This window comes from Megachile rotundata, chromosome 4, assembly GCF_050947335.1.
Source record: "Megachile rotundata isolate GNS110a chromosome 4, iyMegRotu1, whole genome shotgun sequence".
Classification (NCBI taxonomy): domain Eukaryota; kingdom Metazoa; phylum Arthropoda; class Insecta; order Hymenoptera; family Megachilidae; genus Megachile; species Megachile rotundata.
Window position 1 is genome coordinate 1,510,330 of NC_134986.1, and position 27,066 is coordinate 1,537,395.

Here is a 27,066-nt window from a genome sequence, read left to right on the forward strand (position 1 = left end):
GAATAAAACTATATAAATTGTTATTACATTGTAAATATTTAAATACGTTTAAATGATGATCAAAGTAAGAAAAACACCAAGAACGCACCAATTTTTCGTGATATTTTTCAATTTATTTAAAAAACTATGGGTCTAGGCGAAAATCTAACCATCGCACATGACAGAGCAGACATTTCTGCAGAAGAAGGCATCAAGCGAAGTTACAAAATCACCTTTGCTTTCTTTTTATAAAAAAAATAGTTCAGCATAAAATAATTTTAAGAAAAAAAATACACCGACTTCGAAATGCACTAAAAAGTATAAAATAATTTCTATTTCATTCAATCATACAATTACGTCACAGATATGAATGAAACCTATTTACTCGTTAGGTAGTGTATTAAATACATTTCAACCTTTTCGGAGGCGGCGCAAAATTAAAAGATTTTCTTGAACATGTCAACCTTTGCACAGCCGAACATAGGCAAAGCTTGTATAGCTATTTTTTTTTCTATACATATAACTCGACAGCACGCCGCGAAGTAGGTGTTAATGCGTATAGAATGGAACTATGGTCTATCTAGATTCATAGAGTATGCGACGAAAAGACTCGATCGCCGCATATACTATAAAGATAGAGCCCATCTGCCGCAAATTTGGTAATTCCCGCGTTGTGGGCTCCGTTTATAGGTTCTTAGATCCATGGCTTCCACATGCGAACGAAGTCGATTCAATTTCATTTATATCAGAAACGTTGCGAAATGAAGATGCAGTCGTTACATTTATGTATATTACCAGATATATCTATAATGGTTCGTATTCTTTTTCAGGATTTATTAATTTCCAATACGCCATACCACAGTCAACTGGTTATTGGCAGCAACGTTTACTGAGGTATTTTTAATTTTGCGCCGCCTCCGAAAAGGTTGAAATGTATTTAATACACTACCTAACGAGTAAATAGGTTTCATTCATATCTGTGACGTAATTGTATGATTGAATGAAATAGAAATTATTTTATACTTTTTAGTGCATTTCGAAGTCGGTGTATTTTTTTTCTTAAAATTATTTTATTTCACGCTTTTTAGTGGAATGGGGAGAATTTTATAGGATACTGTGAGATAGTTCTTCCGGGCTTTTTTTTTGTCCGCGTAAATGCCATGAACATAATTAAGTAAAAGACAACATGGATATTCGTTTTTCAATTTTTTTTTTTTATTAATTGTAAAATTGGTAAATATAATCGGCGATTGCATGTTGACTCATACACCACCAGAGGCACGGAGGCATACGTAGAATTCAATATACAGTATTCACTCCATAAATGTTAAAAAGATCTCTACCGTAAATGTTAAAATTGTATCCCCACTACTGGGGGATCCCCCTCGAAATCAGTCAAGAATGAAACAGGATCGGTCGCCGAAACGACGAGGATTGAATATCGGTGAGACACATACTAATGCAAGCAAAGGAAAAGATTGTAACTTTCTTATTTCTTACTATTTTTTTTTTCATGAAACTTTTACTCTTGTATTTGTCTAGATTTCCTGATTAAAATGACACCAAACATGATATAATTACGTTAACAATTGTGTGTGTAACGAGTGATTAAAGTTTTTAACATAAAAGAGGACGGCGAATAGAAAAGAGAGAGAAGCAGAAAGTTGACGCGTTCGGCAAACATGAAACACTCGTGCGTCTTCTGTCTTTTAAATTCAAAAATCAAAATTCTTTATTTTTGGGGTTTATCAATGAAGCTTTGATTATCGTATTCGTCTCGTTTTTCTGATTAAAATGGTACCAAACACGGTATAATTAAAATCATAATTACTTGTATAGCAAGCCTTTAGAAGGAATTCGCACCTCTACCGTAAATGTTACATCCCAAACTTTTATGGCTTGTTACATAAGTAATTACGATCGTAATCATATCGTGTTTGGTGTCATTTTAATCAGAAAAACGAGACAAATACGATGGTAAAAGTTCCATTGACGAAAAACCAAAAATAAAGAATTTTAATTTTTAAATTTAAAAGACACAACACGCACGAGTCTTTCATGTTTGCCGAACGCTCGAAACTCTATCCCTCTTTGTCTTTTGTATGGCTGTCTCTTTCTACGTTCGGCACACTACAAAGAATGTAGGACCTCTACCGTAAATGTACAATCGAGACCGGCAAAAGTAACATTTACGGAGTGAATACTGTATTAGTAACAATAGTTTTTCGCTAATAACTCGAAAACTAAAGCTTCCCCTTAATTGCGGATAAGGAAAAAGTTGTTCAGAATCGTGCACCTGATAACATATTAAAAGGACATTAAAATCGTCCAAAGTTGATTTCAAAACTTTTCAACAATTTTTCGCTAATATCTCGAAAACTAAAGCTTTCCGCGAAATTTTTATATGAACAAAATTGTTCAGAATCATGTCCGTGATAAGATATTAAAAGCGCACTAAAATCTAGAGAAGTTTATTTCAAAAGTTGCCGGTTTTTTTGCAATAACAACACTTTGCAATTGAAAAATGAAAAATTTTTTGATAATGGTACCAACGGGGAGTCAGAACCTACCAGATGCAAAAGGTTTCGTTCCGATCGGTGCATCCAGCTAGGCGTAATAGGCGGGCACACATAGAAAATAAAAATAATAATAAAAAAAAAAAAAAAAAAAAAAAAAAATATACTGATCGAATTGAGTAACCTCCTCCTTTTTCGAAGTCGGTTAAAAAACACGCGCCGCTGTCAGTGGTACTCAATGTTGGCGCGGCGCGGGAGTCGCGAAATAATTATTTCGTTACTCCAAGACAATAGGCAGGGCCGACTGCCGCGCCGCGCCAACTTTGAGTATCACTGACAGCGGTGCGTGTTTTGCTGAACTATTTTTTTTATAAAAAGAAAGCAAAGGTGATTTTGTAACTTCGCTTGATGCCTTCTTCTGCAGAAATGTCTGCTCTGTCATGTGCGATGGTTAGATTTTCGCCTAGACCCATAGTTTTTTAAATAAATTGAAAAATATCAGAAAAAATTGGTGCGTTTTTGGTGTCTTTCTTATTTTGATCATCATTTAAACGTATTTAAATATGTACAATGTAATAACAATTTATATAGTTTTATTCAGGATAATTCACAGATTCTTCTCGTGTAAAAAGCCTCTGAATAGCTGCTACGGTAAAAGCACAAAAAATTTCCAAAGTTGAAAATTTGCAATTTTTCTTGAAATTAATTTTCTCCAAAACTGGTGCGTCCTAGAGAAAAACGGATTTGAGATTCGTATTCAGCTCGCAAAAATCTATAAGAATTTCATAGTAGCCCTCACGAAATCAGTTGGCTTTTGTACAGTGGAATTAAATACTTTTTAAATAGGTTGTTCTAAATAATTTCTAAACTACTGATTACATAAAAAATGTGTCAAATAAAAGTATGTAGATCTAGATAGAACGCACCTTTTTTACGATATTTTTTCGTACTGTGAACTGTTTTCGAAAAAAAAAAAAAAAAATGGAAAAAACATTTTTTTTTTTATTTTATATTTGTCTTTAAAGCATAATATGTTCCACTTACTGTTATTCAGTAAGAAGTAGTATAAAATAGATTTTCTGCTTTAGACTCTAAATAACTATTTTCCAAAAATTAAAATACTTCTTTCGAAAAAATGGAAAATTCTTGAAAATGATTAAATATAATAAATTCGGAAGAACCAAATAACAGGACTGGATAACAGGATTTTACCTATCGGACGAAATTGAAGCGATTTGTTTTGAATTAAATGGAACAGACAGGAAGAAAACATTTGTGAATAGACAGAATTAACAAATAACAAAATTAATAAACGATTTATTTTTCATTCAACATTTTTATCTCTTATTACAGATAATATGCATATAAACTTCTTTTGCAAAATAAAAAATAAATATTTTTTAAATCTTTTCTTATAAGAAATCAGAATACATCTTAAGTTTCAAAAGTGAAGAAAAATTTTAAAAATTCTCCCGGCCATTTTCACTTGTTATTTTTCATGTATTAAAGAAGAAAGTAATACAATGTAAAAGATGTGTTGTATCTAGGTCTACAACATTTATCAGTCACATTTTTTGGTACAATCAGTAGTTTAGTAGTTAATCGACAGAAGTGACTGCAAAAAAATTTAAAGAGTTGTTTTAATATTAAAGATTACAGGGGACGTTTCCCTATTATCTAGTCAAGTTTAACTTTTGTAAACATTGTCTTTTTATTAATTAGAGTCATCCTAGGAAATACCGAAAAAAAATTTAGAAGTTGGAAATAGTTGCCATCTTAATATGTACTATTAAGTAATTACCTTATTAAATAAAGATATGTTAAATGTAAAAATTAGACTTTGAAATTTAGAGTACTTAATACGTATTCTAATGTCTCGTTTTAATGTTCTAATGTTTCTTAATACGTATTCTGATCATTCTAATGTTTTAATATTCAAATAAGTATGTCATCTTACCCCATTTCCCGAAGGGAATCAGATGTGGTAATAAAAAAATCATTATCTGTGTAAAAATCTGTTTTTCTTTTTAATATTTCTATTATAATTCAAATAAAAAGTTATTAATTACAATCAATTAATTACCGGTAACTTGTATTTGTAGCAACCATGTATGAATTATAAATTACAAACAAACATGTTACTTAACAGACACTGAAGTTAATTTATTACCCAATTCAAACAATATTTTTCCTTGACATCGATTAACATGCGAATTTTTCTAACAATTTCGGACTTTTAGTAAATTAAAACTGATAAAAATCCATTTACATTCTACTGTATTGTAAAGAAAGTGAAAATCACTTTCAATTCTTGACAAGTTTGCTGCAACTCAATGAAGATAAAAATTCATCAGTATATTATATGTACTGTTAGGAAGTTATTCATCTAGGTTCGTTTAATTACGGAAAACACAATATATTGATTTAAATTGATATTCACTTATTTTGTATGATTACCACGAATAAAGTATTTATGTAAAACAAAACCTTTCTTCTAAAATTTTTTTATTGAATATATATTTTAATATAGAGGTCATCTCTAATTTAAATGTTAAAATTTCAGGAATGTATAAAAGACGAGTCAGTTAAAGGACTTTTAGAAGTTTAGTGGAATTTATTCTATTTAAAAAAATATTCCAGAAAAAAAAAACAAGGAAGATTGCTCATTTTTACACTTATTTAAAATGTTAATTTTTGCAACAATGCAGATATTACATATCACACTTAATCACTTCTTAATTGCATCTAAATATAACTTTGCTGATATTAGTGAACTATATTAATATTTTTTTATTTTGTCTTTTAACCCAAAATTATTGAAATATTTTATCAGGACAATCAAAGAAGGATGGATTTTATCTTTAAATAAAAATAATTTGTTCTAAAAAATTATCTTTTCTATAAGTAAATTTATTTATTAAAACATTGCTTATGTGTTAATAAATGTTGAGTTTTTATTTATCTTTTTTCTGTATAGCATCCCAATGTATATAACATTTTCTGTCACCGCCACTAATTGTGACCGATTAAATTTTTTCTTTCAAAGTTTCTCGCATTGTGACCAGAGTGGTTAAAATACCATTCCTCCGCGTCGAATTCAAGAGAGCAACTGAGACTGCATCGCAACTGTAATGTACAAAATATTACCAGAATAAATTCTAACATTAATTTTTGAAATTTTCTGCAAAATGAAGTAATCAAACAACTTTTTTTTAGTTTGCCAGTTCCTTTTACACACTATCGAAGTTTTTACCTTTAAACTGTAGATACCCTGTATACATTTAATATTTATTCCAAGACTTACCAATGACAGAAATAAATTTTTATAAACATCATATTCCAATTTACAAGAAGTTAAAATATGAATAATTACTACAAAAGACACTTCTACTTATTTTCCAAAGCATTAGAAATTTGTAATTTTATTATAATAAATATAATCCTTCCGTTATAGATATATTAAATTTGAAACAGATAAATTTAAAGCATGGTAAAGAAATATCATTTTTACACAATACTTAATTACTATTTAAGTAAGGATTTATGGACATTATTGTTATTCAGTTAGTACATTTAAGATGTACAATGCCTTTTACTTAAATGTTTCACATTGAGCACAATTTATTATTGAATTTATATATATAATGACAATGTTCCATGTATATACATATGGAAAACACATAAATTACGTATCCTTTAAACCTGATTATAGTACCCACGCTTATATTGTTAAAAGTAGATGGTATATTGAAAATTCGTATTTATGATAGAAGTATTCTAATAAGTTTAATAACACTAAATCTGAAACGATATACTGTCCTTTGATAATATCTTCTCGAAGGATGGTTTATATGCATTTAACTTGTCTGAGTCTCAGAATTCTGTTGCCTTCTATACAGTGTAACATTATTCTCTGTATAATCCAGTATCCGACGTTGGCATTGTCTTACATATTGCTGTTGTTTATAATAAATTTTGAATGCACCTTTTATTGTTATAAATGCTATACCTCCCTACAAAATTTCACACAAAATGTTCAAAAATATATGTAATAACCAGTTTCTTGTCAAATATATTTTATACGTACAAGCAATGTCCTTTGAAAATTGGAGTGTATACTTTCAAAAAATATTTTACCGCATATGCTGGCAATACTTGGTAGTAGGAGTGCACCACAAAGAATACGTGTTGCAGATACTGGGTCACTCATAGGTGGAACTTCTTCAGATTGTGCTCTGTCATCACTAGAATAACTATAATAATAGACACATAATTTCAAATTAATTATATATTTATTTCAAACTTTTAAATCTACTTTTGAACACACACCTGCTGGGTAAAAAATGCCTTAAAATAGGAACTTTACATGCATGTCGCCTCAGAAGAAGAAGTGCCTGATCTTCCCATCTCAGCATTTTACCCAATACTAACAGTATTGGAATAGTTGGTAAACCAACTAACAACACCCAAGGATCACCTTGTTCCAATATAGCTAGGCCATCTTTAGGACCAACTACTTGCATAACAGTTACAGCTCCATATGTTACAGCAGTCCAATATATAGATGCAGAAACTATGGTAGCTGCCATAAAAGGGCAGATTCGAAAAATTATTCCATCAATTGTATCTAGTACTACAACTAACGGCCCTAAAATAATTACTTACAATATATAAATTATCTAGCTAGTACTAATATTAATAATGAGTATTATCATTATTTAATTCAAAATTTGTGCTAAAATTAAAAGAACCAACCCATATTTGGATATACAATAATATATTCTGTGTTACATTGTGGACATGCTACATGTGCACCTGCACGTCCTTTTTGTTTTTCATCAACCCATCTTTGTATACATCCCTGATGAACCCATTTTGTAGTACCACGACAATGACATGGTTTTACCCATGAAGCTGTTGCATCATCTTCATCCGTGGCGAAACACACCCAACAATATCTTTTACTATATCGAATAAAAACAGATAGTCAGTAAAATGTATAGAATACATTTAATTAACTTAACCAAAAGAAAAACACATACTCATCCTCTGAATTTACTGTTGATGCATTAATTTCTGGTTGATTTGGTGAAGATGCACCATCAGTTACATCACTTTGTTGTGCATTCTCCATAGACTTAGATAATGTCACTGCTGAAGGTTCCTCATTAGGTGCAACTATTACAGCTTGAACATCATGCACCTCTTCAATAAGAAATATTAATTATTATTTCAAATTTAAGTATATAAATAATAATTTGTAGTTAAGACACCAAATTTCTTTTAAAACTAAAATTTATTACTAATCAAAGTGTAGCCTATACTCATACTCTATAGATTCATTCACTGATTTATATTTTCTAGTGACAAATTTTTCCATACAATTAACCCCATGACTGCAAAAAATGGACATATATATATTCTTATGCATTCATTAGTATATACAAAAGTTAAAATGTATGTATATATCCAATATGTACATTTATTATTTTACAAAATACATATAGACATATAGTTACATACATGTTGTATAGCAATAAATACCAAAAATTATTTTAATGTTTCCTTATTCTTAACAATAAATGTAAATTTATAATATATAATTTACATTATATTGTATCATAAAATACTAGATAGCTTCCTTAAAGATTTTTCCACAGTGAAAGAGTCAAGTTAAGAGTTGTTAATTGTCATATAAATATTTGTAATAATTTACCATTATTTGATTCATTAATCTGCCATTCTGGCCTTAGATTTGTACCAAGTCTTCTTAAGGTCTCTTCTATAGTTGAAATACGACTAATATTAGATCTGATCTCAGATTCTATGCGTACAATACTACCAGGAGGATCACGTCCATATGAAATATGTGGTAAATTGTTATCCGACATTTTGTTTTATAAAAACAGGGCCTTTAGTATTTCATCACTACGTTACGCCTGCAAAAGTAAATTGTACTTTTCATAAAGGTATACAATTCATTAATTTAAGTTAATAATGATTTGAATCGAATAAAATAAAATTCACTAAAATTTTAGTGAAATAGGTATATATATATTAAAACATCTATTAATGTAAGTTAGCCTCAGATACTTATTAATATCTTACATTATACATAAAATTTCAAGGACATTGCATAAGACCATATAAATACACACATATACATAATTTAATATATATCATCTACATTAATTGAACGAAAATTTATCTCCCTAGACATGTTTTTATTTATATCATACTATGTATTGTTATATTTACCATAAAATTGTAAAACTAAACATCTAAAGGAAATGTACCCAGCTATTTCATTAAATTTAACAATCATCTAAGTTTGTTTAAAAATAATATAATGATTCTATACAGCAGCCTCGTTACAACTGGTACATCAGTATGAAGTTGATCATTTACTAGTTATTGAGAATTACATTAGAATAATGTACTGCAACATATTGCAAAGTTCATTTTTCATAAAAAAGTTAATCAATCAAATACAAATGTAATAAATTATAAGAGAAAACCAGATTAATAGTATCATATGTTAGCAATAAGATGAGTGTATGAACAAAAATACATAACTGAAATTGAAATTTCATCAATTTTTACCTGAAATAGTATTCATAAACAATTCATTGTTACACATTTAGGACGAAATCATGTACCCACGCATAGTTTTTTAGGATATCATGTCAAAAAACACAATTATTTTTAAAAATTTACAATTTTTGTAACTCACTTTAAAAATACATTTATTACTTTTTTCTTTTATTATTATTATTAGTAATGATTAAAAGTTACGTGAAATTGCTGCCCATATTGGCCAACATGCTAATGTAAAAATTTACTAACACATACCACTGTTGTGTGCTGGCATTCGTTGCCAACTTAATTCTGTATGAACATAGAAGAAGCGAAACATAACGTAAAAGCGGCTCCATCTCGTGATGAAATATGTAACTTCTAAACGCGCAAAATTTAGATTGTAAAAAGATTCAGTTGAAGAAGAACACAGGGTGTATTTGATAAATTGTAAACTGAAATCATAGACAACTTGTAAATACTCTTATCTAATAAGTGAAGGATGATAAGGCAGCCAATTAACGACACTTTAATTATAAATATTAATTTTATTGGAGAAAATGAAACAAATTGTAAAACAAATTCATAATTATCCTTGATTTTCAATTAGAAATCTGATTTCATTAAATTTAATTCTCAGAGCTAGAAAGTAACGCACGTATTCTTCACTTAGTAGAGCAATATATTAAAATTCGTTTTGTTAATTCAGTTTCATTTTATTAGTTTAAAGGTTAATCCTTGTTAAAGTTTATTAAAGAAGTTCAAAAGTTTAATTTAGTTGTTTAGTTCATTTAATTCATTTCAAAGTTTCAATTAGTTTATTTATTTTTCCTTTTTGTTGTTTGATTAATTATGATCTTTAGTGTTCCGCTGACTTACCTTAGCGGAAATTTAAAAATGTCAATACAATTTTTGCAATTATTCATATTAAGTCTTCATACATTGACTACGTTTCCATCGAGGGTCCAAATCGGGTCAGAGTCGGGTTAGAGTCGGGTTGGGGTCAGCGCTCGTACGGTGGAAACGCCAAAGGTTTAGTTGAACTCTACCCTACAAAATTTTAGGGTAGTGTTCAATTGGGTTCGGTGGAAACGATAAGAGTCGAGTTCGTGTTGCCAACATAACAAATCCAAATTGCATTGTGTATCACGTGCTGTATTAATCGGTGTAGAAGAGGTTATTATTACTTTTTGTCGGTGATCTTGTAATCTGAGAAATAATTTTTGTATGTTATTTTGATATTGTAAAATTAATATTGGTCTCCTTTACATGTCAGAATATGGTAGTTGACTTTGTGCAGTTGGTAATGTTCAACCCTAACGCAACTCCAACCCGCGACTCAAACCCCACTCTAACCCGACTCTGACCCGATTTGAACCCTCGATGGAAACGTAGTGATTTATATGCTGTGCATATTTATATTCTGTCCAACAAATTTTAATTTTTTTTCGACGTTTCGATTTTCGTTCAGTGATTCTTATAGCTTTTTTTTGCGCTGATTACGAATCTGCAACCTGTTTTTCTCCAGCACGTGCAGTTTTTGAGAAATTTGAGTTTGAAAAAAAACACATTTTGAAAATTTGAACCAATTTTGTGGGGTAACTATAAAAGATACTAAGATTCTGTTTGTATTGTTGCGTTTACCGTTCGCGGTCTAGGGATTTTAGGATGTGGATAAGTTAACCCGTGGAGCGCTGAGCGCTCTGCTCGCGGTGTGTAGAAATGATTCGAAACAGATTTAAGATGGAAAACGACTAAGTCCAACTATTTATTCCGATAATTGACAAAGTACTTATTTTTACAAGAGCAACTCGAGCGTGTGAAATACAAAATTAGTCTGATCGTTCTGCGCTTGGCGGAGGAGATCTTCAGGTGATGCGGATCGATGCCCCTTCCTCGCTGGATCCTGGATCCTCCCTCAGGATCATCCCTTGTCCAATAGTGGAGGAGTCCACCCCCGTCCGATGTGGGCCCCTTCTCCTGGCTGTGGTCCACCCTCAGCCGCGTGGTGGTGGAGGCTCCGCCAAGACGCGGGAACGTAACATTGAACGTGTGCGTAGAGAAAGCGTGAGACCCAGAGAACGCGAAAACAAAGTCCTTGTACTAGGCGAAAATTTACGACCCTCTTCGAGTGCATGAAAAGACAGGATATTCGTAGGAGATCTTGAAACTTTCAAGAACTGTACGCGACTTAGTCGAAAACAACGAATTCGATACGGTCCCTAATAAATTAATCCCTACAAACATTCGAAATGAAGCTATGTTTATTCTCTGGATTCCCAAACTTTCCCAAGCATGAACACCCACGTCGAGTGGTTTTAACAATATAAGCTTTGTCTATTGTACATGATTGCACGCTCAGATAGTTTAAATTTCGCTCTTAATTTATGGTCATCGATATAACAAAGTACAGACGCGCTCTGTAAATATTCTCACGGTCGTGTCGCCATACTTCACTGACTATATTCAGGATGATAACAAGTACGCTCGCGTTACAGTATCAAAAGATTCTATAGATTTTCCTAAATACAAAGATATCTGCTTTTTATGCATTCTGAATGTTTACACATGTTTAAATGGTCATTGAACGTCGGGAGACATGGATTTTGCACCAATTTTTACGTATATTTTTCAATTTATCTCAAAAAGTGAGGGTCTAGTGGAAAATTGAATTATACCACGCGATAGAGCAGATTTTTAGTTGCACCCTTAGAAAGTTGCAACGTCGTTTTTTTTTTTACGATGACAAAAAGCAAAATAGCAACGCGCGAGATGAAGTAAGGACAGTGGTGCTCTGCGTCAGAGCGACTGTTCCGTATCGCATCTATATATTAACCCGATGACGCTCTGACACTCTAATTCCGCATTAGACTGCAAATTTTCATTCATTCTGCGCATGTGAACTGAGTTTAATTCTACACATTCTATAATCTATGCTTATACGCAAGTGCATTTTATATATATATATATAACATATATACCTAGCGGACATAAAGTTTTGTAATTTTATATTCTCGTTGATCCTAGAATGTCCCGCTTACTGCATGAAAAATTTCTTTTCAATTTTCAAAAAATTCCTCAAACAAAAATTTAGTTTAACTATCATTTATATATTTTACGAATAGTAATTGATCAGGTCTATATATTTCACAGAACGAGTGAAAGCAGTTCCGATCGACATAACATATATGTACATATGTCTAAACTTTTTATGACAGGAAAGAGTTATATAATTTTAATTCACAATTTTAATTTAATATGAATTTTTATATTGATAAAATTGAGTAAATATTATTTTGATTTTATATATTTGTTACATTATTATTTGTTCTTACTATTTCTTAATTTTTTCCCATCGTGTATATGATCACAAAGGTAGAAATAGACTGTAGAAGGGCATCACTCTCATGATAGAAACTTCCTAGCTGCGTAAAACGCTGTCTAGTTAGTTTCTGCTCTCGTAGAACAGAGTATATGTGTAGTTATTACATTAATAGTTATTACCAGCGAGCGTTCACCAATGAATATAGCGGAAGTGCTGGGAAGTGTCTGTTGGTGCTTGTCTAATAAAGTAGCAAGACGAACACTGACGTATGTTCGTTTGTGCTCGCTCGCAAATGCTCGCTCAGTCTATGAAATGAACCTTGTTTATTTACTACCCAAAGCGAACTTTTCTGCAATATAATTGCAGGTGAAAGACATATCAATTTATTCTTTTACTAAAATCATTGTTGTCACTGCAAAAGGTAAGAATAGCAAGGGCTATATCTTTGATATATGTATCAATTACAGTTCATAGAATATGTTAAACAAAAAAAATGTAATTTGTAAAAAAAACTTGACCAACACTTCGAATACGAAAACATCAATTTTATATATATTATTTTTATTATTTATGTAATGATTTTTAATCGAATTTTAGTTCAATATACACAATTTATTGTTGTTTACATTGATGTTCTTAAAACCAAAATGACTATGAAATAGACAATTATAGTTTGTTTCACTTTTATATTTTCATTAGTATTAGAGCATTTATAATGTATAATATTCAACAGAAAATTTAATAGAATATAACAACAATCAACTTGAATATGTATCATTCATTTGTATTTAAATATTTACACATATTAAGTCAAATACTATTATATATTACAACAAATATAATATTTGATAGCTATGTCTAATGAAGATCGCCTACGGAAACTTTTATCAGACTTAGGAAAAGCAACATTACGTGGAGTTCGTAAATGTCCAAAATGTGGAACTTACAATGGATCCAGAGGCTTATGTTGTAAAAATAAATATTGTGATGCAGTATTTAAAGAACCTGGTGAAAAAAGGAAACTATCAACTGAAGCTTGTAAACTTATCACAGGCACAACTGCTCAAGTTTTTTCTGTTCGCGTACGTGATAAAGGCCCAGATTATCGTGGATTTGTTCAGTTGCCACTAATAAATACAACAATTTCTAATGAAATGACAACACTTATTTCACAATCTACGGCACTCTGTTTTGTCGATAGCTGTGAAAGAAGTTTTGACACTAGTGTTCTTAAATGTCACGTAAGTTTTACCAATAATAAAAGAAATATTTTTATGATATCAAAGTTTAGAACATTTATATTTTATTGAAAGATATGATTATTCTTGTAGGAAAAGAATTCATCTGATGTGCCTGTTTCTTCCTGTCAACATATACAAGCAGCCTTAAGATGTTATGCAGAAGCACAGCCATTAACATTAAGAAACTCTATTTTATCATCTTTAAATGTAAATAATGAAATGAAACAAGAAATTTGGTTATTAGCTACTGAAACTTCTGGTCCTTTAGTCCAGCGTGTGTCTAAAAATATTATGGCAGTCAAGTGCAAAGCTTCACCTAAACATCCATTAGGCTATCTTCATTTTTCGTTGTTTGTAACTAAATTAAAAGATAGAATTGAACATCGCTACTTCTGTTCTTGTTCTACTTTTAAAGTAAGTAGAAATAATATTAGTCAAATTGTATTAATATTATGTATGTTCAATAACATTTTAAAATGATGAAAAATTAATGTAGGGAGTACCAAGGACAGGAGAAGATAAAACAGATATAGCTCAATCTTCCCAAAATAAACGCTGTGTACATTTTTATGCATGTATTTGTGCATTTGCTAGTGATACAAAATTAGCAGAAGAATTTAGTTATTATATTAATTTAGATCAAAACGATTTAAGTATACCAAAACCATTATCAACAGTATTGCAGAATAATGAACAAGATAGGATAGTAGGCATTGGTAAGAGGATTCTTAATAAAATATTAAATATAAAATAATGAAGTATTTACATTAAAAAATTGTAGATCTTGATGGTTTAACTACACATGATACAGATACACATCTTTTAATATTTCGTGATGATACATTGACAGTGCAAAGTTTAGATGGAAATAGATTAGATTTAGATTCAATGAATTTGGATTCTACAATTCTACCACATAACATTGTTGAAAATCTTGAAGTAGAATGTGATCGCTCATTATTAGAAGATAATAATATAATACCACAGGTAAGAATTTATTAAGTTTGATTTTGCACATGTACGCGATTATATGTACATAAGTTGTGTTACGCAAAAATTAAATATTAACGCTGTTTCGAAATTTAGGTGCACAGTTTAGAAGTAATTAATCAAGGTGGTGTACAAGTTAGTGGAAATTCAGTTAAAATAATAGATAACCATGCAAGCATAGATTCTAAATATAATATGCTTAACAACAGTCAGTATATCTTAAATGACAATAACATAAAAATACTGAATACTGGAACTTTAAAAATCCTTGATACAAATACTATTTTAGATGTGCATAATATGAAATTAATTGATACCAATCATGTAAAAATGGTAGATAAGAATGTGTTGGTATCATATGATACTGGAAATATAACAACCACAGAAAATAATACTTCACAGCAGCCAATTTCAACAAAACGAAAAAGAAATGATAAACCAACAAGTACAAATATTATAAATTTGAATAATCTGAATTCAATAGAACCAAGAAAAGCTAAAACAAAATTACATGTTGTTAAAAAATATCAAAATCCTTGTGAAGATTTAGATGAAGCTAATATAAACTTACCTTTTATTAAATGGCTTGCATCAATAACTGAAAGAATAAATCAGACTATGCATTTTCAATTTGATGGAAAACCAGATCCATTAGTTTTTCATGTACCACAGATATTCTTTGATTGTTTGCGAGAAAGAATATCTTGTGGTGGTAAAAAAAAACGTTTGCCAAATTCAACAACAGCATTTGTTAGAAAAGATGGTGTACCTTTAGGTACATTTACTAAATATACATGGCAAATTACAAACATTTTACATGTAAAGAGTATTTTTGAAACTCCTCTTATACCTTTAGAAATTACAAGAAGTTTCGTACAAAATGCAGATGGCACATACGAATTGTACAAACGAGAAGAAACGGAAATAGATCGATATAAAAAAACAAATAATAATGCATTGATTAAGCCTCTAGAATTAAAAACGTATTTGAAAGTCGGTAAGGATTAAAATTATATTTATTAAATGTTAAGAGGTTGTTCTACTTTAACAAGAAGAAGATTAAAGTATTGTTAGGAAGTTTTTCTCTAAATAAAACATAATAAATAATATTAAACAGTTTTTAAAAGATTTTATTATATTATGTTTTATAATATTTCTTAACAAAAAAGTGGCATGTTGAAAATAAAAGTTAGTTTTATAGTGTAGGTAATTTTGATGTACAAACTTATTTAAAACAATATTATCGAATTAAAATAAATTTTAATTAGTGTGATTAATTATTTTATAGGTAGCATAATAATAATTTATCTTAAAGAATATCAAAATGGAGCAGGTATAATAAAAAGTTTAAAAGATATACTTTTAGTCATCTTATTATTTGAAATGTATAGTAAATTAAATATATAAATATCATTCTGCTGTCTGCAAACTAATTAAATATTTTTATGAGCATTTTCTTTAAGATGCAAGAGAAAAAGTTAAAACAAAATACAGTTAAATTACTTTAATAATTTCTTGATATTATATATAAGCACATAAATATATACTAAAAAATTGATTTTAACATATGATGTATTTACTGGGAAAAGATTGTATAAATTTTTTTGTTATTGCTAACGCATACATCGAGCTTTATCAATTATTTTTACAATATCGGTTACAGGAATTCCGACGTATCTGTTTCTTGTAGAAACATCGAAATAGTAATAGGTATTCAGTACACACTAGATTACAATGCGTGCGTCAATAGTAGTAGCGAAAGTGTTAATTTTTTAACATTAAAGTAGAATAACCCTTTGAATATCAACTTTACTTAAAGATTTTAATTTAATACATATTTAGTATATAAATAAATGTATACTTTTAACATAATTTATCAGATATTTGTATACTTTACAGGAAATACTTCACCAAATCAAGTTGAACCAACACCATTTCTAATTGAATGGATACCAGATATTTTACCAATATCAAAAATTGGTGAGCTTAGAATTAGATTTGAATTTGGTCACGTAAAAAATGAGACGAATCAAAAATGGAGAAAAATAGCATTATTAAAGAATTATTGAATGAATAGTATTTTCTTCTTTCTTATGAAATTCTCATTTCCTTACCGTTTGAGAGAAAAGTATCATTAGCAGAAAAACAAATGATTTAATATATAATTTACTGATATGTTCAATATATTTAAAATAATACGCAATTTAATGTTTTATTGGAAAAATAATGAAGAAATTGTGAAGTTTTAAGAAACAATGTTGAAACAAGCAAATAGTTATTGTTTTAAAATAATTTCTAAATTCTTATTGTAAAAGATTTAAGACTGATCTAATTTTACGTTTTTTGTAAAAAATAGATATAACAAATAACAAATTTGTTTAATACAAATTATGTACTCATTTTATAATATCAGTAATCATATTACATTGTATTGTAAGATTAGTATATCTACTGTTCATTAGATAAATTCACAGTAATAGTATATTCTTTAGTTAATTTATTACAAATATATGTATTACCAATTATGTTAATATTATTACAAAAAGTGTGCTAAATTATACATATTACCATTTTATAAAAATGTGATATATTGTAAATACATACATATAATAGATTAGATGTTATGTAAAAAAAAGATATGTTTACATCATTTAATAAACATTCAGTTTCATTTTATATACTGAAAATAATGGTGAAATTATAAATAGTAAATTATAAATTAAAAAATATTAATAATTGAAACTTTTTTTAATATTTTTGTAAAATTATTTTGTGCCTATGTATACAATTATAACTTATTACTATAATATTATATTTCTATTTATGATTACAACTAGCTTCATATGACAAGTGTATATAAAATAAAGATATAAAAATTTATATAAATACAAACAATAGGTATAAACCATAATTTTATTTTTCCTTACATTTGTCTAAGAAGATAAAAAATTAACAACTAAATTGCAATAGCATGAGTTATGCTCAAATATGAATTGAAAACTTTACTCAAATTTCATATTCAAAAAATCTAAATTATTTATCTTTATTACATAAAGTGTTTTATTATTTACAAGTTATTATATTTTCTTTCTTATGAATTCATGATACAATCATTTTGAATTTTATTGTAAAAACACTTCTGTATAATACATACATCAAGTTTTTTTCAAGTCTTTTTTACATAATGGATTCCATAACCTCCATGTTCATTTGACCTGTTGTAAAAATTAATAATTTTTTAACTCAAAAAATGTTTTAACTTAGTTAAATATTTTGTAATAAATTTTGTTTTATTATGCATATTTATAGTTATTTTGAATATTTACAATGTTGGGGACAATTAAACAGTGCAGTGTTTTGAACGGAAGTGTTCCTCACCGGAAGCTATCTCTGACGTAGAGAGCTAAAGAAGCGTATACTTCCATTTTCTCGACCTTTTCGCCGAACAGAGAGCACGTGTTTGCTCGCCGGTTGCATTTAACTTATTTTATCGTGAAAAATTTTACGTCAGATTTGTTGCAACCTGTTCGAATTCGGTGATTGAAGATCAGAAGTTAGTGATCATTGTGAGAGCAGGTTAACATGAATCCTGAAAAGTTGAAGAAGCTTCAAGCTCAAGTGCGAATTGGTGGTAAGGGAACACCACGACGCAAGAAGAAGGTATTTAGATTTATTTCGAAAGTTAACATAAAGTTATAAAATATTCTTACAATGTTCAGTATGTAAGAGTTTATGAATGTATATATTTTGAACACTAGTCAAATGATCTGTGGTTTATCTAAAGAATATTTCTAAGTTTACGAACATTTTTGCATGACATTAAAACTTCGAGCCCATAAAACACGTGTTAATTGTTTCAGTAAATTGTTCATATGTATTTTATATTTGTAATGCTATTTTTGTACTTTTGATGTTTTATTTTTAATTCTTTAACAGTGCAATATAATTATAAGGGATGTTGAAAAATGATATATTTTTATCTTTTAAAATACTATATACATCCAATTAATTAGATATTAAGCAGAAAATATTACAGATTTCAAAAACGAAAATAACTATAATAATATTGTTATTTGCAACAATGGAATTAGATATATATAAAATGGATTAAATAGTTTATATGTATCATCATATTCGAGCCTTACTCATTGTAAATTATTAATGGTTAATGTGTGTAAGTATGTTATGTGTACATAAAATTCATTCAGTAGAGCATTTTTAGTAAAATTTTTATTTTAACAGTACTATCATAAAATATGTTGTAAGTTAACGTTAGTCCTTTGTGGTCCATAATTCGTAGGCACAAATAGGCAAACTAGTTATTAAACTTTCTAATACATACCGCAGTTGAATAAATAATATAGAGCAACATAAGAAAAGGGGTAGTACCAGACATAATTTTTTAACATAAACCGATATGTTCATACTTTAATATCTTAAATATTCATTTATAGTATGCATGACATGCATAGCCTAGTTTTTTATCAGAATAATAAATCTGTTACGCTAGGTAATTCCTAATTTCCAATAATTAGGAATTAGTAATTATCTAACTTTTGCAAGAAAACAGTTTTTTAAGTATACATGTTATGTATTCACATTGAACACATGAAGATATTGTCCACACATGATATCTTGTGATGTCTTTTTTTTTTAGCGTGAGTTGCTTTTAATCACATTTAGCCAACATCATTGGATCAACTTTTACAATGAACATTTAGATGTCCTACAAAATTGCACACTTGGGATTGTTTTTTGAAATAACATTTTGGGATTTTATTATTATTTACAGGTATGAATAATTAGAAGGCAATCAGAAGGATAAGAATTTTATCAGAAAGGTTTGTTATGATCAATTGAAAAATGATTTAAAAAAAAAAGTCAAACTTTGATATTGTAAGAGGATAATATAAAATAATTATACATGGTTAAGTGCATAGATAACTTTCTCAAAACTTAATTACATATAATATATTATTGATTACAAGCTTTACTTTGCTAATTATGTTTATATGTTCTTATTGTATTTTTACAATAAAATATGTTGGAGAAAAGGAAATGTTTTTAAGGAAATTATAAAAGCAAATATGTAGATACATATGTCTCAGTTTATACATAAATTATTCGCACATATGTATATTTGTAGATATATAATTATAAATTATGATAATAATATATACATATATATTAATTTATTTATTACATAGAAGTTTATTACTTATTTAGTTTGTTACAAAGTCATGGTTTATTATATGGACTATTTAATATCGTTTTGTGGAAATTTCTATATAAAAATATATAAGGAAAAAATCTTCATCAAAAAGAATGTCACATATAATCAACTTCATATTGTTTAAGAGTCAATTGCACTGCATCTTGCCATAGTGGAAAATTGCAGAAAGTATTCATCTGTCTCCACAAACAATTCATTTAAAATATCTTGAAATATATAAGATTTTTTTTCTTTTTTTTTTTTTTTAAATGCAAACAATGCATGTAATTCTTCATGTGTGTGGATGGGTATATGTGTACATACATATATTATTCTATTTTCCTGACTGAATGAACCATAGTGGAATTAAAAACTCAACATAAAGTACAATTATGTATTAATTTAAAATACGCTGACAATGAAAGATAATATACAGCATTGATTTAAGAAGCTTTGAAGGTTTAGAGTATTAGTAGTTTGTCACAATCTAAAGCAGGACAGTTAAAATAAATACAATACAGTATTCACGCAATTGGCATAAAAGTTTTTCAACCACATTGGGTCCCCTTTTCCAGACACTGTAATAAAAGATCAGTTCTTAGATCTTGTACTGATTTTTTATACTCTTTTATAAATAATAGGTCTCATTAAATGTTTACACAGAACTTCTTTTAAATTCTTCTACAAACATAAGATACACTCCTTCGTTTTATTAGAAAGCATAATAAAGTTGCTAAATTTGTGCACATTATTAATAATTTTTTAATTTTACTAATATTTTGTTTATTTTTTGTTAAAGTTAGAGTTTAAACATATTTTAAATTAAAAATATCAATTACAAACTTATTATTATGCATTATATGTATATAGTTTATGAACATAAATATACAGTTTCTGTGTCACTCTTAGAATTGTGCAAATGGTATATTTGTTTTTGGTTCCAATCTTAAATTTTTAATTCCAATTTTTTACATTCACAAACTTCCACTGGGAACTAAAACCTTCAAACTTGCAAATTCCAAATTTAAAAATTTTTTTTGCTTTATTTTACAAATCACCAATTTTCAAATCAAAATGTTTAGAAATTTTAAAAATCATAAATTCCCAAATTTAGGAACTTAGAAATTAAAAAATTTTTATACATACAAATATATAAACTTTCACAGTTTCCAACTTAATATTTCCAATATCACATACTCTTAAAACATACAAATTCAAAATTTAGATATTTTCAAATTAACAAATTTTTGAAATTAGAAATTCTAAAATTTACAAATATAACAATTTAAAAACTTAAATTTTTTAAATTTAAACTTTAAAATTTAAACTTTCAAATGTTGCATGACTTTCTGTATTACAAACTTCTCTATCTTCATCCATAATATTGAGAATGGAGACAGTTAACCGTATTTATTATTGTCCATCACTGATTTGGCCAGCATACAGCAACATGAAAAATAATGTCAGTTTTTGTTGCAAGCCCTGCAGCTTCTAAGGTGGCTTTACTTAAAAAAATCGACAATAAATTTTATTTTTTCAATATTTAACAATATTAAAAACATATACTAAGTATCTTATAAACTATCACTCATTTATACATAGAACCATACATAAAATAATTCATAACTTGTTATGAAAAATTAAATCAGATATGTTAAATCACATATGACTTATGAACTTGTAAAACTGTGTTAAAATTTGGGGGGTATTCCCAGGGTGTTTTTTGTAAGATTCAATTGTTAGCTTTTAAATAATTATGAATCACTGTTCATTTTTTAAAAGCTAATACACAAAAAAATATAATTTGCATAAGAAATATTTATAACATGTAATTTTCTTCCTATTTCTTACATTTATTATGTTTTCAGGTTGTACATGCAACGGCTGCTACAGATGATAAAAAACTGCAAAGTTGTTTGAAAAAGTTGTCTGTGAATACAATTCCTGGCATAGAGGAAGTTAATATGATTAAGGATGATGGTACTGTTATACATTTTAATAATCCAAAAGCTCAGGCTAGCCTGTCTGCAAATACATTTGCCATTACGGGTCATGGCGAAAACAAACAAATAACTGATATGTTACCGGGAATAATAAGTCAGTTGGGTCCTGAAGGTGTCACACAATTAAAACGACTAGCAAGTACAGTTTCTGGTAGTACAGTTGGTAAAGTAACTCTGGAAGAAGATGATGAGGTTCCTGATTTAGTGGAAAACTTTGATGAAGCTAGTAAAGAGGAGGTAACAAGTTAATATGAATAATAATAATTTAGAATTATACATGTTATATAAGAAATTGTGAAATGTGCATAAAATGTAGTGCATGTAAATATTGTTATTACAGATATAAAATTCATTTGTAATAAAAATTGATTCCAATGAATTCAGAAATATAAAATTTATGTTTAGGATATTATGCTGGTCTAAAACTTTTTAATAATTTTGTAATTTTCATTTAGTTTTTTGGTATGAAATAGGAAATAATTTAAATTTTATGATTTTTTTTAAATATTATGTATAGTACAAATATTATATTATAGTAATTACAGGAAAAATATGCATGTTAACTACTGATGAAATTTTTACTACTATAATTGTAAAGTTTTACTGATTCAAATGAGACCAAATCATGTTTGCTTATTTAATAAGTAATAACGTATTTTTTTTGCAAACAAAATAAATAAATGCGATTCAAAGTTTTGTGTCTTATTTTAATTAGAGAAATTTTATAAATATATCAACAATAGTTTTATTAAACAAAAGAATCAGAAATAACAAAATTTGATTGTTGAAGTAATATTGTTTCACCAATATTCAAATTCAAATTTATTCATTGAGCTTCAAGCTTTGTCACGAGGGATTCTTCCAAGTTCGTTTGTTGCCTTTTTCTACATTCATTAAAGTCGTCAATCAAATCAATTATTTTCTAATGGAATAATTTTCTGTGTCTTCACTGCTCATTACGCGGCCTTTTTCCATCTAAAAATGTAGGATTTTTAGGTCGCTTAATAAACAGCCAAACTAAATTTCAAACGTTTTATATTTTGCCAATAATTGTTAAATAGATGTAGAAAAGGGCAACAAGCGAAGAAAGAATATTCACAAGCCCAATCAATGTAAATGAATTTTACAATATTGTGTTTGGTTCTTCTTTAGATCAAAACTTCAAATTCTATTGACAAAAGATTGAAAATAAAGTGCTTTTTTATGGCATTATTGACATCTCACTGATAAGTAGGCTATATGTTTTTTTACTGAATTTTTAAGATATCAAAGATGAACAAAGTATTGCGTCATAATGCTATAAGAATTGATTTATATATATAAAAGTACATATAATACATCTATAGGGTGCCTCAGAATTCATGATAAAAGGTAAAAAACTTGTCCAGAAATGTACTTTTTAGTTATACATCCCTGCTTTTCCAAAATTTTATCAATAGACTTGAATTTCTGTATATTATATATAAACGAGGTTCAAATTTTACCAAAATTGGTGTACATGTACATATACTTGGTTATTTTATTCAATTCTATTTTCAAAAAGTGTCTAACAAAATCATGTAAAGTATTTTAATACTTTAATACCGAAGGCTATAGATTTATCGCTATAAAACGCAACGTAGATATTGGCAATATAGATATGCTTTTATGCAGACTAGAATCACGGCAAGCACATAGGATAGGTTTCAAAAAATTATCCTCACATCAATGTGCTAAGAGAATTTTATATATCAGTGTAATAGAATTTATATGTCGGTGCAGTGAATTTGAAATATTTGGGCATTTTATAATAGAAAATAAAAAATAAACACTTTCTGGCTGCGATTTTGTCACATAACAAACTGTTTTAGGTATATTAAAATAAGAATAAAAATGTCAACCGATGTCCCTAAAGTTTTGTTCGAGCTATGAAATTCGTGTGCAGAAGAGATTGATTATGTTAATAACCGATAAATAATTCATCGGTTGTAAAAATTATACTTATTTTTTTATTTAGTGTCATAAAATGTTAGTGTATTATAAATTTATTGCATTATCATATAAGCTTTGTCACATTGATATGTATCTTTAAATTTGAACAATTTTATGACAAGTGTCATATACGCATAACTTCGATTATTGGCAGTTCCTGAAGGACCTTAAGTATGTACAACTTCGACTGCTAAACTTCAACTTTTGGCAGGAGTTAGACTAGTATAAGATATCAAATGTTACCAGTAAGTGGTAAATACATTTCTTCCCTATCATACGATGATACTACAACATTTTGTTAATAATTACTGCGCAATTCGTGCATTATAAATCAATTATTGACGTCTGAACAATGAAACCTGCGATTAAGGCGCCGTGTCTAACTAAAGAATTGAGGAATTAGTAATCAAAAAGTGTAAGAGCTGCTTCATAAACTCTTTTAAAATATTGGCAAATAATAAATACACTTCCGAACATTTCCCCTGAAATTCTCGCGTTCTGTAATGATCACTGATGTTTTGGCTTGGAAAATTTGAAATTAAAAATGCGGAAAGATTTATTTAGCGTAGTAAATTATAGAAGAGTGAACAAAGCATTTTGTATTTTTATCATATATTTCTGTGTTCTATTCATAAAGAAGCGGTTTATTAATAAAGAATATTTTTGAAAAATCGCAATTTCATATTCAAGCTACTGACATTTTGTCTTTTGTAGTTAATGTTTCAAAAAACTAGATAATATAGTATATTTAATAAATCTTTTGAAGTTCTCAATTTTAAATTTTAAAGACTTTGAACTCCAATGATAACCACAAACCGCGTTTATATGTTCCAGAAGAAATACCACAACTTTATCGCTTGTTAAAGCTTGTAAGAAATATCATCAATATTTGAAAATATGTTTTAAATGGAAACTTTTTTTCAGAAATATCTTCCAATTTTTGAAGAAAAAATTCTAAATAATTACTGTTTTTTCAATCTTATGATTAGATATCTCTTTTTAATGAAAGTTCCGGATTTGAATTGAAGTCATATAAGTATCAAAAACCCGTTCGAAGTTGTGTCAAATAATGTCAGCACTATACCCGAATAAAACTCACAAGAATATGTATAGAGTGTTAAAAAAGAAATTATTTAATACTTATACAGTATATAGGATACACTGTATTGAGTAAAAATACTTTAGTAAACAAGTCGAATGGTCTGAAGTATAAGCAATTTTATATGTTAGCGTCATGATTAACTGACTATTGGGTTTATTGTATACATACATAGATAGTATTTCATACGTCCACCTTTCATTTTCCTGAACGCTTGACACCTTCTGACAGAGTCCAAAACTTTTTCGAAAGTTTTATACCTCTGTCAAACTATTTGACAAGCGTGGTAGTTTCGGTTACATAATTCTTTTGAGTTATTTATCGGCGAAGAGTATACTGTGCTTTTTAAATATTACCATAAAAATATTTCAAACAGTTTAAATCAGAGGAAGGGGGAGTTTGTACAACTATATTCAATTCACCTTTGACTGAATACCATGTTTAAGTGTTCTTTTACATTGCACAGAAAATAAGTTGTAATTATATAACGTATACACTGCATTTATAATCACTATGCCAAATGTATATTGTTAAAGTTCTGGGCTAATATTATATCAAGGAATTGACGTAAACAACACTGGAATAATACTTATCTAAACAATTAATGAAAAACGATGATTTGTTTTCATAGATGCACAAAAATTCTCTTCTGTAAATGCAACTTTATTAAATTTAGTAAATAAGAGGAAATTCTCTAATTTAGACATTTATCTTATGTAAAAACGTACAATTAAAGCACTCGATTAGTATTATAATTGTGTTGTAGATATATATTTTTTTAAACATTAATTCTGAGACATTCTTGTATAGCATAAAATTTATTTTTTTTTACCCATTTAGCAAATATAAATTATGGAAATATAATTAATTTAACTATTAATAAATTTATTGTTTTATTTTAAACAAGGTTATTTTGTTATTTTTAATTTTTTTTTAATAACAGTTTCTTATAAATTATTTTTGTTTATGTATTATTTGCACTGTGTATAAAATTATTTTAGTTAAAATAATTACAACACAGTGTATTGGTGGAATGTCCGTGTAATATTGTTCAATTTACATGTACTAAATTTAAGGTTGCTCCAAAAAAAGAAGTGGATGAAAATGATAAAGCAGTTGGTGATAAAAAAGAAGCCGTTGTAATTGATGAAAAGAAGGAAGCTCCCTTAGCTACACCTGAGGCTTAAAAGTGTTCAGTAAAAAGGTAATTTTACAACGCGAATTCACATAAATCGAATTGTGAATTGAAAAAGGGAAAGAGATAAATTGTATCTTACTGTTTCTTTTACAGCTATTTCATGCAACTAACAGTTGTAATTGACAAGTCACGTAATACGAGTTGCAAAAGCAATGCATAAATGAAGTATCACTATACATACATTATAAATATTTGACAAACCTTATAATAATGCTAAATGAGTAAGTTATTAAGAAATAAAAGGAAAGCTGTTATAGAAATCAAAAATTTCTACAGATAAAGTTTTTTACTTTGTTGCGTTTGCTAACAGGTAGAGTTTACTTTAAAACGGCTAAAATAATCTTATTCTTTTATTAACATTGCGTAACAGTAATTGTGTACAAGATATAGTATTGGAAATATGACATAGTATATTAATAACACAGTTTTCATTGTCCTATTATGTTCGCATATTTTTACTTAACAGAAATAAATTCAATGAATTTATATAGATATTGATTAGTAAAATAATATGAAGTTTTTGGTAAGAGATAGTACTTTTCCACCTATTCACAGTGTTTTTATATAGGGGAAAGAAATTTGTAAGCAGTATAGAAAAAGTCAAAAATAGGCAAAATGTCAAGGCATCTCTATTTTAATCAATGGAGTTGATAACGGATTAAAATAGTTTCTTGCAACAGCGTTTCCCAGCGTGGAGTAAATGGGATGTAATATTTTGTAACGTAATCTATGGAATAAATTCATTTTGCTGGAAATGCGGTTTTCTACTTAAAATTTCATGTTTTTCTCAACAACTACAGTTGTTATTTGCTAATATCTATATCTTTATTCATAGAATAAATTTGTAATAGCAGTGTAATTATAAAAATATAAGTATATCTGTATATTAATATTTATTTTTAATACTTTCCATTTATAGTTATGGTTAAAGTTTTATTTACAGGTTTGAGCATAGA

At 28.1% G+C, this 27,066-nt stretch overlaps 3 protein-coding genes across 7 annotated transcripts; 2 read left to right on the plus strand and 1 right to left on the minus strand.

Moving 5' to 3' along the window:
• Nucleotides 1-5,384: 5,384 nt before the first annotated feature.
• Nucleotides 5,385-9,320, minus strand: LOC100882126 (E3 ubiquitin-protein ligase MARCHF5). 4 transcript variants are annotated; one of them, XM_012295168.2, is made up of 7 exons: nt 9,099-9,320; nt 8,212-8,434; nt 7,538-7,700; nt 7,251-7,459; nt 6,825-7,143; nt 6,583-6,739; nt 5,385-6,508 (listed from the first exon to the last, which is right to left on the minus strand). In XM_012295168.2, the coding sequence occupies exons 2-7, from the start codon at nt 8,384-8,386 to the stop codon at nt 6,353-6,355; spliced, it is 1,179 nt and encodes a 392-aa protein (XP_012150558.2). In that variant the 5' UTR covers nt 8,387-8,434; nt 9,099-9,320; the 3' UTR covers nt 5,385-6,352. The 4 variants fall into 4 exon arrangements, with proteins under 4 accessions (XP_012150558.2, XP_012150559.2, XP_003707540.2 ...); XM_012295169.2 differs by having other exon boundaries at nt 6,583-6,748; nt 6,825-7,077; nt 9,099-9,319; XM_003707492.3 differs by having other exon boundaries at nt 6,583-6,748; nt 9,099-9,318.
• Nucleotides 9,321-12,529: 3,209 nt separating this feature from the next.
• LOC100882496 (uncharacterized protein C2orf42) lies at nt 12,530-16,701 on the plus strand. Of its 2 annotated transcripts, XM_076531425.1 has the most exons (8): nt 12,530-12,817; nt 13,249-13,637; nt 13,728-14,051; nt 14,134-14,353; nt 14,419-14,624; nt 14,724-14,835; nt 14,917-15,624; nt 16,527-16,701. In XM_076531425.1, the coding sequence occupies exons 2-8, from the start codon at nt 13,251-13,253 to the stop codon at nt 16,694-16,696; spliced, it is 2,127 nt and encodes a 708-aa protein (XP_076387540.1). In that variant the 5' UTR covers nt 12,530-12,817; nt 13,249-13,250; the 3' UTR covers nt 16,697-16,701. The 2 variants fall into 2 exon arrangements, with proteins under 2 accessions (XP_076387540.1, XP_076387539.1); XM_076531424.1 differs by having other exon boundaries at nt 12,531-12,817; nt 14,724-15,624.
• A 1,358-nt stretch (nt 16,702-18,059) lies between these two features.
• On the plus strand, nt 18,060-26,865 carry bic (bicaudal). The gene is made up of 4 exons (XM_003708189.3): nt 18,060-18,287; nt 21,708-22,079; nt 25,989-26,116; nt 26,204-26,865. Exons 1-3 carry the CDS (start codon nt 18,210-18,212, stop codon nt 26,097-26,099), a joined length of 561 nt encoding a protein of 186 aa, XP_003708237.1. The 5' UTR covers nt 18,060-18,209; the 3' UTR covers nt 26,100-26,116; nt 26,204-26,865.
• The last annotated feature ends 201 nt before the right edge of the window (nt 26,866-27,066 follow it).